The sequence below is a fragment of the Alligator sinensis genome, unplaced genomic scaffold, assembly GCF_000455745.1.
Source record: "Alligator sinensis unplaced genomic scaffold, ASM45574v1 scaffold925_1, whole genome shotgun sequence".
NCBI classification, from domain to species: Eukaryota; Metazoa; Chordata; order Crocodylia; family Alligatoridae; genus Alligator; species Alligator sinensis.
In genome coordinates, this window is record NW_005843152.1 from 30,002 (window position 1) to 48,235 (window position 18,234).

The 18,234-nt window shown below is 48.0% G+C and overlaps 1 protein-coding gene across 1 annotated transcript in view; it reads left to right on the forward strand.

Annotated features, from left to right (window-relative positions):
• The first annotated feature begins 14,160 nt into the window (after positions 1 to 14,160).
• LOC102372199 (calcium-activated chloride channel regulator 1-like) overlaps positions 14,161 to 18,234 on the forward strand; it is a 29,199-nt gene continuing 25,125 nt past the window's right edge. Inside the window, 1 exon segment of the mRNA XM_025194049.1 lies at positions 14,161 to 14,340. Coding sequence (XP_025049834.1) covers positions 14,161 to 14,340 — 180 coding nt within the window.

Below are 18,234 nucleotides of genomic sequence, written 5' to 3' on the forward strand. Positions count from 1 at the left end.
GGGCCGGGGGAAGCCGGCTTCGGCTGCATGCTGCTTCTCCTGGCTGGTGCCGACCCGGTTCTGCCCAGGAGGGTCCTGCAGCACCATGTCAATCCGGGTATGGCACCGGCAGGCCGGGCGGGCGGGCCCCAGGTTTACCCCAGCCTGTCCCTGTGGCTTCTCAGCACCAGGTCAACCTGGTTGTAGCCAAGCGGCCCCTGCAGCACCATGTCAACCCAAGCATGCATGCCATGTCAACCAGGGCCATGTCAACCCCTGCAACTTCATTGGTGTCAAAGGTCATACAACATCACTTCCTGATATGATACCACTTCCTGTGATGTCTTTGAATATGGCTTGCCAGCCCACTGGGTGATAAAAAGTTGGTGATCCAGCCCCATATTCAAAAAGGTTGGACACCCCTGAGCTAGATGCTCTGTTCAGGTCCTCCCTGACCCTAGCTACTATGAAACTGTCAAAGCAAAACTAGTATCATTTGCTGGCAGCAGCAGCCTGCTGTCATTCTGCACTCAGATCCAGGGGCCCGCTCCCCCTGGGAGGAGTCTGGAACAGCCCTGCAACCCTCCCAGAGGATATGGGCCCCTGGATCTGCATGTGGGATGACAGCAGGCTGCCACTGCCACCTGGGGCCAGCACAAGCTCTAGGTTCTTCCTGGCACTTGGTATGGGCTGCACCAGACAGACTCAGGTGCTGCCACTAACCCCAGCTGACAGCAGCAGCATGCTGTGCAGAGCTTTAAAAAAGAAAAAAGCCCTGCACTCACCTGCTCTGGCAGTGGTGACTGGGGCCTCTGGCACTCATGGCAGAGCCCACCTGTGCACCGCGGGGCAGCATGGATCATCCCCCAGTCTGGCACTTGTGCAGCAGCTGCACCCTCACATGGGTGCAGCATGGCTCAGCAGGGCACTGCGTACTCTTCCGGAGCTCAATTCCCCAGCTCTCTGATCATTCCCCCAGTTCTTCCTGTGGGGTGCAGCCCATGGATCTGCATGTGGGGTTTCAGCAGGCTGCTGCTGCCAGCCTGGGAAATCGCCCAAATCCTCCGCCATCACCAGCAGGAGTGGCAGCCTGCTGTCATCCTGCATCATCCAGGGCCCCGCCCCTGGGAAAAGCTGGGGGAAGCAATCAGAGAGCTGGGAGAAAGATCGAGGAGCTGGGGAATCAAACTGGGACCTGGGGGAATGTTCAGGGACCTGAACAATTCCCCAGCTCCATGTTCAGCTCCCAAGCTCCATGTTCAATTCCCCAGCTGTTCCTGGGGCCTGTGCCCCCCAGGAAGAGCTGGAGGAATGAGCAGAGAGCTGGGGGAAGCAAGCAGAGAGCTAGATGTTAATATCAGAACAGTCCGTCCTGTCTCTTCCCCCTCCTTCTCCTTAGTTTCTGTTTAGGTACAAGCAAACCCGGCTTCAAAACTTGAAATATTCTGAGTGCCCTTGTTTAGTTTCGATTTTGATTCAGCTGTTTCGAGCTCAAAACGCATCGAAACAGCTTCGAAACAAAACATCCATTGAAATTTCACACAGCCCTCGTGTCTGTGGATCAAGCACCCTGTGAACTTTTCTTCTGTTTCTTCATCCTTAATCTTCCCATAATTCCAAAAAATCCCTCTGTCCAACTGCTCCCATTTCTTCCTGCCAACTTTCCTAGATATCAGCTGCTTCTACTGCACCTTCAAAACCTAACATGAGCCTGTCACTTTATTACAGCAGTGGGAGTATAGAGTCTGTCAGCTGACAAGCTCCACCTGATAGGTATACAGAAGCAAAAAGCCACGGACTTCTATTTGGTACTTTGACTATTTGTGCGTCATTGAAAATGAGAAGGGGGCAAGGGACAGTAGGGTTAGAATAAGATGAGAAAAAAAGTAGTGAGAAAGAAAGAAATTCTTAATTGTAGATTTAACAGTAAAATGGGAAAAAGATCAAGAGGGAAATGGGAATAGAGGAGCACAGCTGTAATAGGGAAACAGAAGTTAGGAGGGGAAAGGACTGCCAGGGAAAGCAGTAAATGGACCTGAAGATTTCAGTTCTTGCTGGCACTGTGGGCAAAGGGGTCAAGAGAAACAAGCAGGTTTTCTTTCAAAGAACTGAGAATCCAGACCTCAGGGCAAAAAGGCTTGAAAAATTTTCCTAAAACTTACTGTGCCTGCAGATAGAACGGATGGGGAAGGAGAGGGAAAAATAATATAGAAATGAAAAATGGGAAATGGAAGCAAAGAAGAAAGACATATAACAGCACCTCCCTCCACCCCCCGAACACACAACGTTAACCTTGATAAATTCTTTTTCCTGGATTTCTTTTCTAAGGGGGTGCCATGTCTGTGTGTGATCAGGGCAACAAAAAATACTTTAAGTTATTGGTCCTATTTACATAACCTGACTTTGTGGGCATGTCTACACAAGACACTAATGGCAGAGTAGACTAATTCTATTGTGCATTACCACAGAATGAAAAAAACATGTTAATGCGCTAATGCTCAGTAGAACTAGTCTACTGCACGTTAGTGTCACTTTAAAAGTGTGCACCAGCACTAATTCACAGTAGCACTGATTATGGTGCATTAAGTTAGTAACTGTGATTACAGGTGCTAAACTTTCATGTGCTGTAATTATAGTGCCTTAATGAATGTGTAGACTCATCCTGCATCTTAAAATATGATTCAAAATGCCTTTCCTTTGAAAAGGATGATTAGACTAGAATGACTGCCACCCACCACCCCATGGCACCACCACCTCCCGGCGGGGAGGGGAAGCTTGCCCCTCTGTCACCCTCAGCCAGCACCCCATGCCACCACTGCCTCAAGGGAGTGGGGGGCAGGGCGAGAGCGACCCTCCTGCTCCATCCCCTCTGTCATGGTGGCACTCTACCGTGCCGCTGCCTCCTGTCCAGAACGCTTTTGGAGCACATTGATTGGTTGTTTCAGTCAGCATTGTGATTGGCTTCCGAGATGACCAATTAGAGTGTGAATAAAGTGTTATGGACAGACAGAGGCTTTTATTATATTACAATTACTGATAAGATATAGCTAACTGACACACAGCACTAGCAATATAAGCACCATAATACACCTTTGGTTAAGGCACATTAAGTTTAGGCACAAATAATATCATGTGTAGACATGCCCAAAGCCCATATCTAAATCCTATGAAAAATCATACTTTCTTGAAACGTATAACAGCAAATAAAACCCAGTTTTGTACTTGTGAGAGGGGACAAACTCAAGGCAAGATATCAAGTCTGCCCACCCACTTGCCTAAAGCGGTCTGCCCTAACTTGCCTGACAAGACTTGAATGTTTTAAAATATAATATGCAGAAGGCTGTCTTTACATTACCCCAATGTTAGGGGGCACTATCCACAGCTCTGAACCTCCACTAACCATGGCCCATGCCTTACAGATGGCATTCAGATCAATATTTCTCCCCAGTCTAAGACCAGGACAAATGCAGACCCTTGTTGACCTCTTTCACACACACTCCCCTCTCACGGGGGCCTCTTGCACTCCGCCCATTACTGAGTTACACTCCACCACCCTTGCTCCTCCTGAGCAACCCCTCATGGGCCTTTGGGCTTTGCTACTCACTTCCTAGCACCACCATGCACCAACTTCAAATCCCACGAGTTCATCTACTCTACATGGTGGAACCTTATGCAAACACTAGGCTGGTTTTGCCCCTAGCCTCTCACTGGGCAACTGCTTTCATTGTCTCTCACTTGGGGCTGGCCCATGCACTACCATTCAAGCTGCCCTAGCAGCCCTACTCAGTATGCCCCTTGTTCAGTCCTTCAAACTGCCCTCTGCAGTCCTACTCTGCACGCTTACATAGTCCTTCAGGCGCTCTGCTGCACCCTAATCTATGAGGGCCCACAGTTACCATCCACAACACCACTACCCCCGTCCTGGGTCTCTGGGGCCCTTTGTCCCTCCTGGGCTCAGGTGCCTAGTAATGGGCACACCTGGCCCCACTGCTCTCACCAATTACCCACCAGATGGTGAGGGGCCAGAGTTAAGGTGCCCCTATCCACCTTTCACCGGGAGGAGTAACATGGTTTGGTATTTCTTGGGAGCTGTCCCACCACAGACAGCCCCACCAGACCCCCACTTACCCAGCAGTGTGCAGTTTTAGGTCATGCCCAGGACAAGGAGCCTCCTAACCATCCCCATAGCTCCTGCCATTACCTCCAAGATGCTCCAGGAGCCGTAGGCCAGCCATCTGATGTTACTGCCTCAGCTGCCAGCAGCAGGCTGCTGGCCTAGCCTGTGTATCTGGGTCCTAAATTGGCTGCTTTAATCAGGCACGTGGCAGCTGCCTGCTTCCAGCCCTAAAAGTGGCAGGCACCCAAAGGTGAACTCCCACAGTACTGTGAGCTCACAGTACTGTGTTGCAGAAAGATTACTTTTTACATTTGGCTAAATGCCATTTTTAAGTTCATAGAAGAACTTGTTTGATCTGGCTTTAGGCAGAACAGAACTCCCAAGCCTGGGGTGTTACTCAATAAACAGTGTTATGAATGCAGGGCTCTATTTTTTCTTCACAGTGGCTAGTGGAATAAAAATGTGGGAAAAGGTAGGTATAAGCTCTGCAGTGGGCCATAAGCAGGTACATGGGCACATTGCAGAGTGATCCATCAGAAGAAATGATGTTCTCTCTCCCAGAAAAACTGTTTGTTAATGGTCAGTTGTTTTGGGATTTCTTTAGTATTTGACACAGCTGGCTTATATTAATGCATGTATTGGCCTTCCTTATCAGACCATTCCCACAAGGCAGTGATGTGCAGCATCCCAGGGGTAGGAAAAACACCAGTAGCTCATTCCCACATTATAGGCATATCTATACTGACCCTATATATATTATGGGTGTGTTATACTGAGGTACAGCGTGGTCTCTCTGTGTGCATTACCTTCACGAGGTAGTATAGTTGGCTTAGGGTTATCCTGGGTGCACCAATACATTTTCTAGGTAGAGCTTATTGCCCTATGGCCAGTGCTGCACTAAACTGGTTACACTACTTCTGGCTTAGGCAGTGTGACCTCACAGGGGCAATGCAAACATACGGTAGTCTCTGGATAGGGAGTAAAAAAGGGAAGCTCAAAAAGTAAAGGAAGTGAGATTTTTAGAGTTGGCCTTGACACTTCTTAAGAAAACATCATCTGATAAAGTATGCATATCTCAGCTTAGATAAGAATCCAGAAGGAGAGTTCATGTACCAAACAAGCATGCCTAAATAAATGTCGTTTGAGTGACAGATTTTTTAAACTTCTCTGGAACAAGCATGACTAAATAAATGTTGTCTCAGTCACAGATTCATAAATTCTCTTTGAAGTGACAACTTACCTGGAAATCTAACCTTAATAAAGCCAGATAAAAGGGGCTTTGTAGTACAACAGGAAACATTTAAGGAAGAAGTTAGAAGTCTAAGACGGAACTAAAAGTGCAAATAGGTCAGCATGTAAAACCAACTTGTAAAGAAATTCTTAGAAGTGGGAACCCTAAGGAAAAATAGGTAGGTCTCCTGTACAAGCTACAGAGAACAAAACTGCTAATTTCACTGGAGATAGGGTTTCACTTCATCATAAGCTAGAACAGGTTGGCAACCCCCAGCACATGTGCCAACATGTAAGGCCATTTTCCTCAGGATTTCCTCAGAAATCTGCCCGCTGGGCCGGGGCTGGAGCCAGGGTGGGGAGACAGCAGCTGTTTGCAACCTCCCAGCGACAAACAGCTACTGCTTCCCTGCCCCAGCCCCACCAAGCAGATTTCCAGCACCTGCTGCCTTCCCGGAGCCTGGGCTTGGGAGGTGGCAGCTGTTTGCAGCCTCCCGGCTGCAGCTGGCCCCAGCTCTGTCTCTCTAGTGGGTTATGGAATAGAGAAAATCCCACACAATTTACTGATTCGTTTTGATGCAGTGGCTGGGGGAGTAGTTACCTGATTGCACGATTTCACAATGATTACACACAATTTATACAACACAATTTTATTTTAAAATTCTTTGCTACGTATATAACGCTGCTTAGCTTTAAGAAATACCACAAACATTAAGAACACAATAACTACATATATCAGAAACAATGCTCCGAATGCACTTCCTTCCCAAACAATGCTATAAAAATTAGTATTACAAAAACAACTACAATTACAACTAAAAGTTAAATTTGAATCAATACTGTTATTTTTCATATTATACTTACAATCCTAGAATTCCGAGAAGCCAAATACCAAAATATGGTTTCATTCCTCAGTAGTACAATTTAATGGGTTGGCCTCAGTAGTACGGTTCAATGGGCTCGCCTCAGCAATACAATTCAATGGGCTGGCCTCAATACTAATAGGAATAAGTCCCCTTCTTTCAGTCCCTTTCAGGCGCTCTGCAGCTTCAGCGTGAACTAAGAGATTCGTGTTCATGGAGAGGGTGGTTCAGGTGATCAGTCTGATCCGGTCTACACTTGCGATTCTTCCTTTGTTGTTCTGCAAGTGAGGTTACCTCCAAATTGGGACAGTAGGTTACAGTTTTTATTGAGTGAGTTGCTGTCTTGGGCCCCGGGGAACTTCCATATCACTGCAAGTGACCTTTTCTTACCAATCTGATCAAAAGGCTGTAGGGTTTGATCTCTCGGAACTCAGGATATTTGCTAAAGAATCAATTTCAGGTTCTCTTTGTAAAAGACTTCTAAAGATAAAATTCAAAAGTTAAAACTTTAAGCAAAGTCTGGATTTTCACACGTAGTCCAAAACAACGAGCTAGATAAGGAGATAAATCTTATCTTCTTCCTGAAACTGGCTAATGGGCAACCATCACAAACATTCAAACTATTTCATTCAATATGACACTCTGGGTAGTTGCTGCCAGCTGGGAGCCCGGACTGCTCCCATCAGGTGGCTGAGAGGCTGCAAGCCCTGCTGCAAGCAGCCCGGGCACCATAGCTGGCAGCGACTACCCCAAACCCTGGGCCAGCTCCATCCGGGAGGCTACAAACAGCTGCTGCCTCCCAGCCCCAGCTGCCTCCCAGCCCCAGATCCAGCCCTGGGCTCCAGGGAGGCAGCAGATACCGGCGATGCTCCCTGCTGTGCTGCGCTCCCATGCCGCTTCTGCAGAGCAGCACATGGAACCCAGCGCAGCACAGCGGGAGGCACAGAAAGCTGCCTGCCACTCCAAGCTCTTTGCTTCCCTGGCCACACTTACCCTGCAGGTGGGGGCAGTAGCAAGGGGCACAAACCTACGTGGTGCCCAAACTGCTCCTGTGCACACGGGGGGAAGTGTGACCTGGGCAGCGTGGAGCTTGCAGCTGCAGGCAGGTTCCCTGTGTGGCCCCTCTGTGTGCTGCTGCTCTGGGTTGCACATACTGTGCTTCTGGCCCTGCTGCCCTCCACTGGGCCATCCAGAGCACAGCGTGTGCAACCCGGAGAGGCAGCTCACAGAGGGGTTGCACAGGGAAGCTGCCTGCTGCTGCAAGCTCCATGCTTCACAGGTCACACTTCCCCTGTGTGCACAGGAGCAGCGTGGGCAGCACACAGGGTTGTGCCCCTCGCTGCTGCCCCCGGCTGCAGGGGAAGTGTGGCCAGGATATAGTATGAATTTTTGCATATTAGCTATTATGTTTAAATGATAATAGTATTGAACTGATCAATCTCTATGATTGTATGAACAACTAAAACTCCATTTTTTGCTTGTTCCCTCCTTCACATGAGTAGATGAACTTCGTATGCCCTGTGTACAAGAGTTTCTGTGTGAGACAGTAAATGGTGAAAGAATGGTAACTATTTTCATGAAAACAGAAGAAGATTTAACTGATTGTATAAGCAACAAGGCACCGATGTATAAGTTACCAGACATTAAGCTAATTAATGGATGGCTGAAGAACTCATCTGCAAGTTTAAAAAAGATAGTGAGAAGAAGGTATTCTGCATATCTTGTCTACCATTTGAACTACACAATATTTCAGGGACATAATGCTTCAAGGCAAAGATACCAACTACACAATGACTGGAATGACCTCATCAAAGATACACTAGGATGACCTAAAGACTGACCATGGAAAAACCCCAATGCAGAACAAAGACTTGAAATCCCTGTAAAAGTAGGATGCAGACAAGCCAAGATGGGTAATCCACTCTCTGCAACCCCATGGAGCACAGGGATACATGCCTGTATACCCCCACTCATATCCTCAATAAGCCTGGGTCCCGCCATCCAGTGCTAATATGAAGTAACATCTGCTAGTAACTGTAACATCTTAGTGAAGTTGTTGTCGCTGTATGTCTGTGTATGTCTGTTTTTTATGACTGGTGTATCCAAGCTTATGTATCTGTTTCATGTAATCAATAAACACGACATTTTGCCTTATCTCCCTTTTTAAGGTCTCGCTCTTAATTGAAGCTATTGGCAATTTTAAGTAACAAAGGCAGCAGGGAGCTCGGAGCAGCAGGCAGCTTCCTGCACCCCCTGCTATGCCCTGCCATGCCGGGTTTCACACGCTGCTCTGCAGAAGCAGCACAGGAATGCAGCTCAGCGGGGAGCATCACTGGTATCTGCTGCCTCCCAGGAGCCCAGGGCTGGGTCTGGGTCTGGGAGGCAGCAGCTGTTCATAGCCTCCCGGCCCAGGTTCTGGGGCAAGGGGCAGCAGGGCTAGGGAGCAGGGGTTTTGGGTGGGGAGCAGGGGCATGTTGGGGGCAAGGGGCAGCAGGGCTGGGGGGCAGGAGCTTAGGGTGGGAGGGCAATGGGCATACACAGGACATCCTGCCATGTACTCTCTGCCCTCGTTTTGTTTTTCTGGCATCCTGGCACTCTAGCATCTTCCAAGGTAGGCATTGTGGGTTTTTCGGCGCTCTGGCCAAAAAACATTGCCGACCCCTGAGCTAGAACAAAGCTACCTCAGAAAGTATCTGCAAAGTTCTGGGACAGCAGAAAGGGTGCAATTTTGATTTCACATAAACCAGTGAAATTCTGTATATTGGGCCTCATGGTGAAAAAAGAATCAGAATTTTGCCCTTTGTCTACTTCTGCAACATGTCCCCTTAGCATGGAAACTGAGGGCAGCCAAAAATTTGATTGTCTTGAACATGATTCAGAAGGCCCATCTCTGCCAAACCTTTCCCGTATGAGCAACTTATATCTATCACACTAGCTTTTGATGCAGGAGTGTGATGGCCAGCTCTCACCATCACTTCCAGGCCTCTGTTCCTGGATCACTTTTATTATCTTAAACCAAAGCTAATAATCAAAATGACTGTAAGAACTAGCCACTTCATTGCTTGCCACTGATCTCTCTCAGGCTACCACATTTCCCAGCTGAGCTCTCATCCTTTATAGGCAATCCATGACCTTACTGGATCCAACAACAGAAAAGAGCCAGAACAGAAACAGCTTCAAAAATGGCCAATTGGGTGAAAATCTGACCCCGCATTGCATGAGGTATCAGATAAAGATGTTACAAAGTGTTGCATCCTTTGTAACTTGTGTTTCTGAATTCCCAGCCTGTGGCTGTTTTCAGAATGAGAGGGGGGAAAGGAAGTGGAAGGAGTTCAGTCTGGGGTGTTCAGCCCCCTCTTGGAGGGTAGGGCAGGTGAATTGGGTAGAGCAGGTCTGCTGTATGAGTTACAGACAACAAATCTACTGATTTTACTGGAGCTAGGGTTTCACCTCATCAAAATTCTGGGACAGCAAAAAGGATGCAAGTTTGATTTCACATAAACCAATGAAACTGTATAGTGGGATTTATGGTGAAAAAAGAATCAGAATCTTGCCCTTGCCTACTGCTGCAGTGTGTCCCTTTTGCATGGAAACTGAAAGCAGCCACAAATTTGATTGTAGCTGCCAGAAGGCCCATGTCTGCCAGACCTTTCCCATATAAGCAACTTGTATCTATCATACTAGCTTTTGATGCAGGAGTGTGATGGCTGGCTCTCACCATCACCTCCCAGGCCTTTCTTACTGGATCATTTTATTAACTTATATGAAAACTAATAGTTTTATAGTTTCATATTAGCTAGGGTCAGGAGGGACCTAAACAGATCATCTAGCCTGACCCGCTGCCACAGGCAGAAATGAATGCTGGGTTTGCAAGACCCCAGACAAGTGATCATCTAATGTCTTTTTTAATTTAATAATCAAAACTACTGTAGGAACAAGCCACTTCATAGCTTGCCACTGATCTCTCTCAAGCTACCATGAGCGACTAGTGCCTCCTGAGTGTGGGGGGGCACCAGGAACCAATTGCTGACCCCGGAAACGCCGGTGGCAAAACTGGTGCTTCTCTTGGTGCCCCCACTCTCCGGCCGGTGAGGGCCAATCTCAGAGGGGGCATGTGTCCCCCCATACCCACCTTATGCATGCTGCCAGGCTACCACATTTCCCCACTGAGCTAACAATGGGAAAGGATAGGAGATCACTCACATGGCAGTCAGATGATAGACATGGTAGGAGGAGTATTGTTGGAAACAAGACAAATGCGCCAGACTCAAAACAGAAGGAAAACCCACATCATTAGAAACTGTATTGCTTTTAAACTGATCAGCTCTTTGGACATTCATCATTATCTGCTCTTCTGAGCTTGTGCAGAAGTTTTCTGCTTCTCAGGACTGAGCAGGGTTTCCAGCCCCTTTCTTTTTCTCTTGACTTTCGCTGATTTTCTATATTTCTCTTAACTATTCTATTTTCCTCTTCCTCAGCAGCTTCAGGCAGCAACTAATCTAAAGGAGTTTATAGGCAATTAGAACAGGAAGGTTAGTATGGGTGTCAGTGATGAATCAAACATAAAATGGTGTTTAAAGACAGCTGCATTACAGCTGCATCCTAGAGGGATGTATAATATTGTATAAACACCTCTCAGGATGGAGTGCCACAATCACTGAACAGGGTGTTGGCCTACAATAGGTTTTGTGCTTTTCAATTTCTATCACACTTTGGGGCCAGGTACAGATATTACATTTTTACCAGTATAAGAAGTCTGGCACACACAGACTGGTTTAAAGGTAGTAGAACCTGGTCTAAGATCCTACCCTCCCCCGAAACCAAAGGGCGAATACCTGTTCTGTTCACTGCCAATCTAAACTATGCCACTTACAGAACACTGTGTAAATTAGATGGATTCCATGTCAGGCTTTTTGAATGTCTGTACCTAGCCTGGGGGTGTAAAAGCAGCCACTATTTTAATCACCACAACAGGACAGTATGCAAATCCAAATAACTTGTTATAACTAAAGGTCCATTGAAACCTGTAAACAAATCCTATGCAGAGCAGAAACCTATCTGAGAAGTTAATGAGAGCATTGGCTAGGAGATGGCACCAGAATCCCACCCCTAGGAGTCTTTGCCATGGCAGGGATAACTCTGTTCAGAGCTTCCCCTGCCCGGCCACAGGAGCTAGGCAGGGAAGCACCATAACAAGCACTATCTAGGGAGTGGGAGTGTGTGGAGCAAATAGGATGATGATCTCTTCACCCTGGGGAGCCTTTGCCAGAGTAGGCACAGCATTGCACCCAATATGTACATAGTAGTGAATGGCAGGGACCAGGTTCAGCTCCCAGGAAGCCTTGCTATGGGGCTCCTGTGGCCTGAGTGGAGCTCCTGCTGCTATAGTAACAGTAGAAGTAGCCTGGGAAGGTAAGTCTTCTTTTCATCCACATTCCCTCACCTCAGTCTACAATGCTTGGTATACCCCTATGGCACCCCTCTTCCCCTCCAGCACTCTGTGAGCTCGCTATACCTCTGCACAAACCTGCTAGTGGGAATACAGCTAGCTGTATACCACAGCAAAACACAGAACCCTAACCCACCTCCTCTCTCTGTCCCCATGCATTCATTTCCAACATTAGTCCATTAAACTTATCTTATATACATTTCTTAAGAATACAGGGTCAGCCCACAGGTGCAATCCAGCATGACCTCCCATGCCAGATCTGGCCATGGTGCAGCCCCACACACTAGTATGACCCCATGTGCTAGATTCAGTGGAAGCAATGATAGCTGTGGCTCTGGAAGCACTAATTCTGCTATTGCTCCCCTACTGCCAGGTTCCTGGACTTGTAGGGAACCACATTGAACAAATAATACAGCTCCACAGGCAAGTCCCAACCTGTGGCATGGAGGGTTAACACTATAAGTGGAATGTTCCAAGATTATCCCAATTCTAAGAAAATGCTCCAGGAAGTTAACATTTAAGCAAATATGTTCAATAACAATTCCGTACTTCGAATTCAAAATCAGAGACATGTTATAACATGTGTTGACTTTTTGTGAACAGACATGATAGTATAAATAGTCCTGCAGTTCCATAATTTTTCTAACCAAGAAATGTGGAGAGAGAGACAAACGGTGATGGTGTTTAAGAAGGAAAACCCACATCATTAGAAACTGTATTGCTTTTAAACTGATCAGCTCTTTGGACATTCATCATTATCTGCTCTTCTGAGCTTGTGCAGAAGTTTTCTGCTTCTCAGGACTGAGCAGGGTTTCCAGCCCCTTTCTTTTTCTCTTGACTTTCGCTGATTTTCTATATTTCTCTTAACTATTCTATTTTCCTCTTCCTCAGCAGCTTCAGGCAGCAACTAATCTAAAGGAGTTTATAGGCAATTAGAACAGGAAGGTTAGTATGGGTGTCAGTGATGAATCAAACATAAAATGGTGTTTAAAGACAGCTGCATTACAGCTGCATCCTAGAGGGATGTATAATATTGTATAAACACCTCTCAGGATGGAGTGCCACAATCACTGAACAGGGTGTTGGCCTACAATAGGTTTTGTGCTTTTCAATTTCTATCACACTTTGGGGCCAGGTACAGATATTACATTTTTACCAGTATAAGAAGTCTGGCACACACAGACTGGTTTAAAGGTAGTAGAACCTGGTCTAAGATCCTACCCTCCCCCGAAACCAAAGGGCGAATACCTGTTCTGTTCACTGCCAATCTAAACTATGCCACTTACAGAACACTGTGTAAATTAGATGGATTCCATGTCAGGCTTTTTGAATGTCTGTACCTAGCCTGGGGGTGTAAAAGCAGCCACTATTTTAATCACCACAACAGGACAGTATGCAAATCCAAATAACTTGTTATAACTAAAGGTCCATTGAAACCTGTAAACAAATCCTATGCAGAGCAGAAACCTATCTGAGAAGTTAATGAGAGCATTGGCTAGGAGATGGCACCAGAATCCCACCCCTAGGAGTCTTTGCCATGGCAGGGATAACTCTGTTCAGAGCTTCCCCTGCCCGGCCACAGGAGCTAGGCAGGGAAGCACCATAACAAGCACTATCTAGGGAGTGGGAGTGTGTGGAGCAAATAGGATGATGATCTCTTCACCCTGGGGAGCCTTTGCCAGAGTAGGCACAGCATTGCACCCAATATGTACATACTATGGGAGAGTGAATGGCAGGGACCAGTGTCAGCTCCCAGGAAGCCTTGCTATGGGGCTCCTGTGGCCTGAGTGGAGCTCCTGCTGCTATAGTAACAGTAGAAGTAGCCTGGGAAGGTAAGTCTTCTTTTCATCCACATTCCCTCACCTCAGTCTACAATGCTTGGTATACCCCTATGGCACCCCTCTTCCCCTCCAGCACTCTGTGAGCTCGCTATACCTCTGCACAAACCTGCTAGTGGGAATACAGCTAGCTGTATACCACAGCAAAACACAGAACCCTAACCCACCTCCTCTCTCTGTCCCCATGCATTCATTTCCAACATTAGTCCATTAAACTTATCTTATATACATTTCTTAAGAATACAGGGTCAGCCCACAGGTGCAATCCAGCATGACCTCCCATGCCAGATCTGGCCATGGTGCAGCCCCACACACTAGTATGACCCCATGTGCTAGATTCAGTGGAAGCAATGATAGCTGTGGCTCTGGAAGCACTAATTCTGCTATTGCTCCCCTACTGCCAGGTTCCTGGACTTGTAGGGAACCACATTGAACAAATAATACAGCTCCACAGGCAAGTCCCAACCTGTGGCATGGAGGGTTAACACTATAAGTGGAATGTTCCAAGATTATCCCAATTCTAAGAAAATGCTCCAGGAAGTTAACATTTAAGCAAATATGTTCAATAACAATTCCGTACTTCGAATTCAAAATCAGAGACATGTTATAACATGTGTTGACTTTTTGTGAACAGACATGATAGTATAAATAGTCCTGCAGTTCCATAATTTTTCTAACCAAGAAATGTGGAGAGAGAGACAAACGGTGATGGTGTTTAAGAGTATGATTCTTTTAGTGTCATTTCAACTACTGCTTGTGGTGAGAGGTTCTATGGTATGGCTGAAAAACGGTGGCTATGAGGACATTGTTATTGCAATTAACCCCCATTTACCAGAAGATGACAAGATAATTGGAAATATACAGGTAAGAATGCTGGTGTTCATCTGTATGTCATTCAGAGATATTCCTTAGTTATTTTTCTACTTCTGAAGTAATCATAGTGCTAAAATGGACAGATTCTGCTCCCATTGATATTGGTGGGAGTTTTTCCTCTGATTTTCAGTTCCCTGTGTAGTAGGTATGTTCTTTTCTTGAATTTTTCTTCTCATCTGTTGTTGCTAATGAGAGCACTAATCTTTGGAGGCTTAACTTGAATATTATTCCTCAATCCAGTAGAAACTCATTTTCTACTACTTCTTTCCAAAATGTATTTACCCAAGAATCTTTGAAACATGGATTTGTAATGAATCAGCAGTTACTACTCTACAATTCTATCATTAGTCGTATTGGCCTCTACACCTTCAATTAAAAAAGAGGAAGAAAAGTGTGTAAAGCTGCAGCACTATTTCTGTACTTAATATGTTACATTTTCTGAGTGAACTTCTTCTATCCCCTTCACAACCTCCTCAAAAGCACCCTACTCATGTGTCTCTAGCCACCAACTCTCTTGCAGGGAGGAAGTCCTCACTAGGACCTTGGGCTGCAGTCTTCTTGCAATATGCTGGGACAACTACACATAAAATTAATGCAAAGCAATAAACCCTGGGACACATCGTGCTAGAGTTTATTGCTCCTGGACTCTGTGTCTTCATATGTGCCCAGGATCGTAGCAAGTTAAGGCAGGATAGAGCAGCCCCAGCTGGCAGAAGACTTGGGCGGTTGGGAGGTTGGGGGGGAAGGGAACAGGGTGGTGATCCTGCCAGGCCAGAGCTGCTCCAATCCAGCTTAATGTGCTGCAGAGGGGGTGGCTGGGGCATGAGGATGCTTCAGTGCAAGGCTAGAGCCAGCAGGTAGCCCTGTACTGAAGCACCTTCATGCGCCAGCCAGACCTGTCAGCATCTACATGTGCATTGCTGTGGAGTAAAGAACTCTGCCTCAGATACTACTTGTATTTACAATTACTAACCTGTGGTGGAGTTAATTAGTTTACTGTGACCTAATAGGGCCGCATGTGTAGACATTGAGACTTTACTGTAGAGGTTATTAGGCAGCTCCAAAGTAAATATCTCATGTAGATGTGCCCACTGTGATCATCCTAGAACAGGGGTGAGCAAAATACAGCCCACAGGCTGGGTTCAGCTCACTGAGATAGTTTGTTCAGCCCGAGGGGCAGCCTGGGATAAGGGGCACGTGGCTGGCCCTGCTACCCCGAGGTGCGCAGCAGGGCTGGGGCATTATAGCAACTGGACTCCATTTCCCAGGAGCCCCAATCATGGTGGTTCCTTCTGGCTGCTGCTACCAGACCCAGACCCACTGCCTGTGCACCCCATCCTGTCCACCACACACCTACCGCTGGGAGTGCAACCCACACAGACAGGGTGCATGGCTGGATGGCTGGGATGGGGCAGTGGTCTGGTGGAGAGTAGTGTCCGGGAGTAAAAGGTGTGGGTGGGGCTGGGGAGACCCCGGGATCTTGGAGTAGAGACAGGGGCTCTGCCCCAGCTCCATGCTGTCACCACCCCAAGAACTTGGCCCAGCCCTAGCCCCGGCCTCGAATGCAGGTCCCTGCCCGACCACACACCCTGCCCACACAGCTCCTTGCAGTCTCCATGGAAACCCTGGGATTGCAGGGTGGTGACAGCACAGGGTGTGGACCAGAGCTGAAGCAGAACCCCAGTTCTACAGGCAGGGACATGTAGGGAGTGCATCATGAGTCTGCCCTGGCCCCAGGCTGTCACCACCCCATGATCCCAGAGCCTCTATGGAATCCAGCCAAGAATTGGGTGGGGAGTTGCATGCACAGCCAGGATCTTGGCATAATGACAGTATGGGGATAGGACAGAGCTTCAATCTGCTCCCTGCATGCCCCTGCCAGTGGAAACTGTGCCCATCGCACAGGTATGTGGGCAGCAGATTGCGGATCTGCCCTAGGCGCCAGCCCTGGGCTGTCACCACCCTGTGACCCCACCCTGTGATCCTGACCTCGCAGGCCCATCCTGCTCCCTGCCAGCCCGCAGCCCCATCACACATAGGGACTTTGGTGAGCTATTGTGTGGGGGGGAGAGAGCTGCTGACCCAGCCTGCAACAGCTCAGCAAAACTCCGTATGGAGTCCACAGGCCCAAATAATTGCCCACCCCTGCCCTAGAAAGTCTAACTTTCAAACAGTGCCGGATCCTAATCTGCTTCAGGGAAAATGACGTCGATATTCAGACAGTTTTCAAACAGCAAATTTTTTATTACTGAAAATCCCCTGTGGGTTCAGTACACCACGCTGACTCCCTCTTCATTGCCCCAGGTCATGGCCACGAAATGGCGGACAGTGCAAGAACAGGACCCAGATGTGCGAGAGGTGCTGTGTGCCCAGAGATCAGGGAATACCTGGCCCACGACCCTTTAATAATGCTACCCCAGCAGCCTACCTCCTGTTGAAGGAGTGGGAAAGGCTTCGCTTGTTTGATGGAGTGCTATATCGGGAGGTGCAGGACCCAGAAGGACGGAAATATTGGCAGCTGGTCCTCCTTCAGAAGTATAAGACCCTTGCGTTACGGGCCTTGCATGATGACTTTGGACACATGGGAGTGGAGCACACCCTGGCACTAGCCCATGAGTGGTTCTTTTGGCCCAAAATGGCTGAAGATGTAAGGACTAAATGCTCAAACTGTGATCGGTGTGTGCAGAGGAAGACCCTGCCCACTCGAACTGCCTATCTACACACCATCCAGAGGTCAAAACCCATGGAGTTCGTGTGCATGGATTTCCTAGCCATAGAAGGGGAGGGGCACTGAAAGGGGAATGTGCTGGTTGTGACAGACCACTTTACCCGATATGCCCAGGCCTTCCCTATGCAAGATCAAACAGCAAGAACAGTTGCCAAAGTGCTGTGGGAAAAGTACTTCTCCGTGTTTGGGCTGCCTGCAAGAATCCACTCTGATCAGGGGTGAGAATTTGAGAGCCGGTTGTTGCGTGAAGTACTGACAGTGCTGGCATACACAAATCTAGGACTACACCATACCACCCCCAAAGGGATCCCCAACCTGAGCGCTTCAATCACACTCTCTTGAACATGCTGGGTACCCTCCAGCAGGAACAGAAGGCCGCATGGAGCCAGCACATCGCATACCTGGTGCATGCCTACAACTCCACTAGGAATAATGCAACGGGGGCCAGTCCGTATTTACTCATGTAACTCTGGGCACGACACTACATGCGCCCTCACCTGAATAATGGGATCCTGGGGTACCCGGTAGCCAGTAGCCCTGCCCAACCCCCCTGGGAAGCTGCTGCAGTGCCCCCGAGCGGAGAGCCTCCCCTTACAATCAAGCACCCTTGCAGACAGTTCTAAAACTATTTACAAGATTTAATTATTACATCATAACAAATAATCATTAAATAAGCACATGGATATACTGCCTAATAAACCCTTAAGAACTTATTTACACAGTCTCTCACTTGCACACGGTGTACTGGGGATCCCGTGTACACTGCCCCTGGCGGGGTATCTCAGGGAGCAGGACTGTCTGTGTCCCTGCACGTGGTCCCTGGCACTGGTGTCCGTCTCCGTGCTCCTGGGGTCTCCAGGCAGCAAGCAGCAGCTCCTCTGCAGTTCTTGCAAGACAGCCTTCCCCTGCCTTTGCCCCCTTCCCTGGTTCTGCTGGGAGCAGTGTCTGGGCTGCAGGCTGTAGCAACCCTCCTGCCCCACACAGCCTCACAGCCCTGGCAAATGCAGCCCCTTCCTGAGCTTTGCCTGCCCCTGGGGCCCCTCACCCCTCAGGGAAACTAGGGCAGACTCTGGCAGTCCCCCCGGCTCTGCTGTGCTCACCCAGCCACACCGGTTCCAGTCAGGTCTCTCCAGACTTGGTTCTCCCCACAAGCAGTC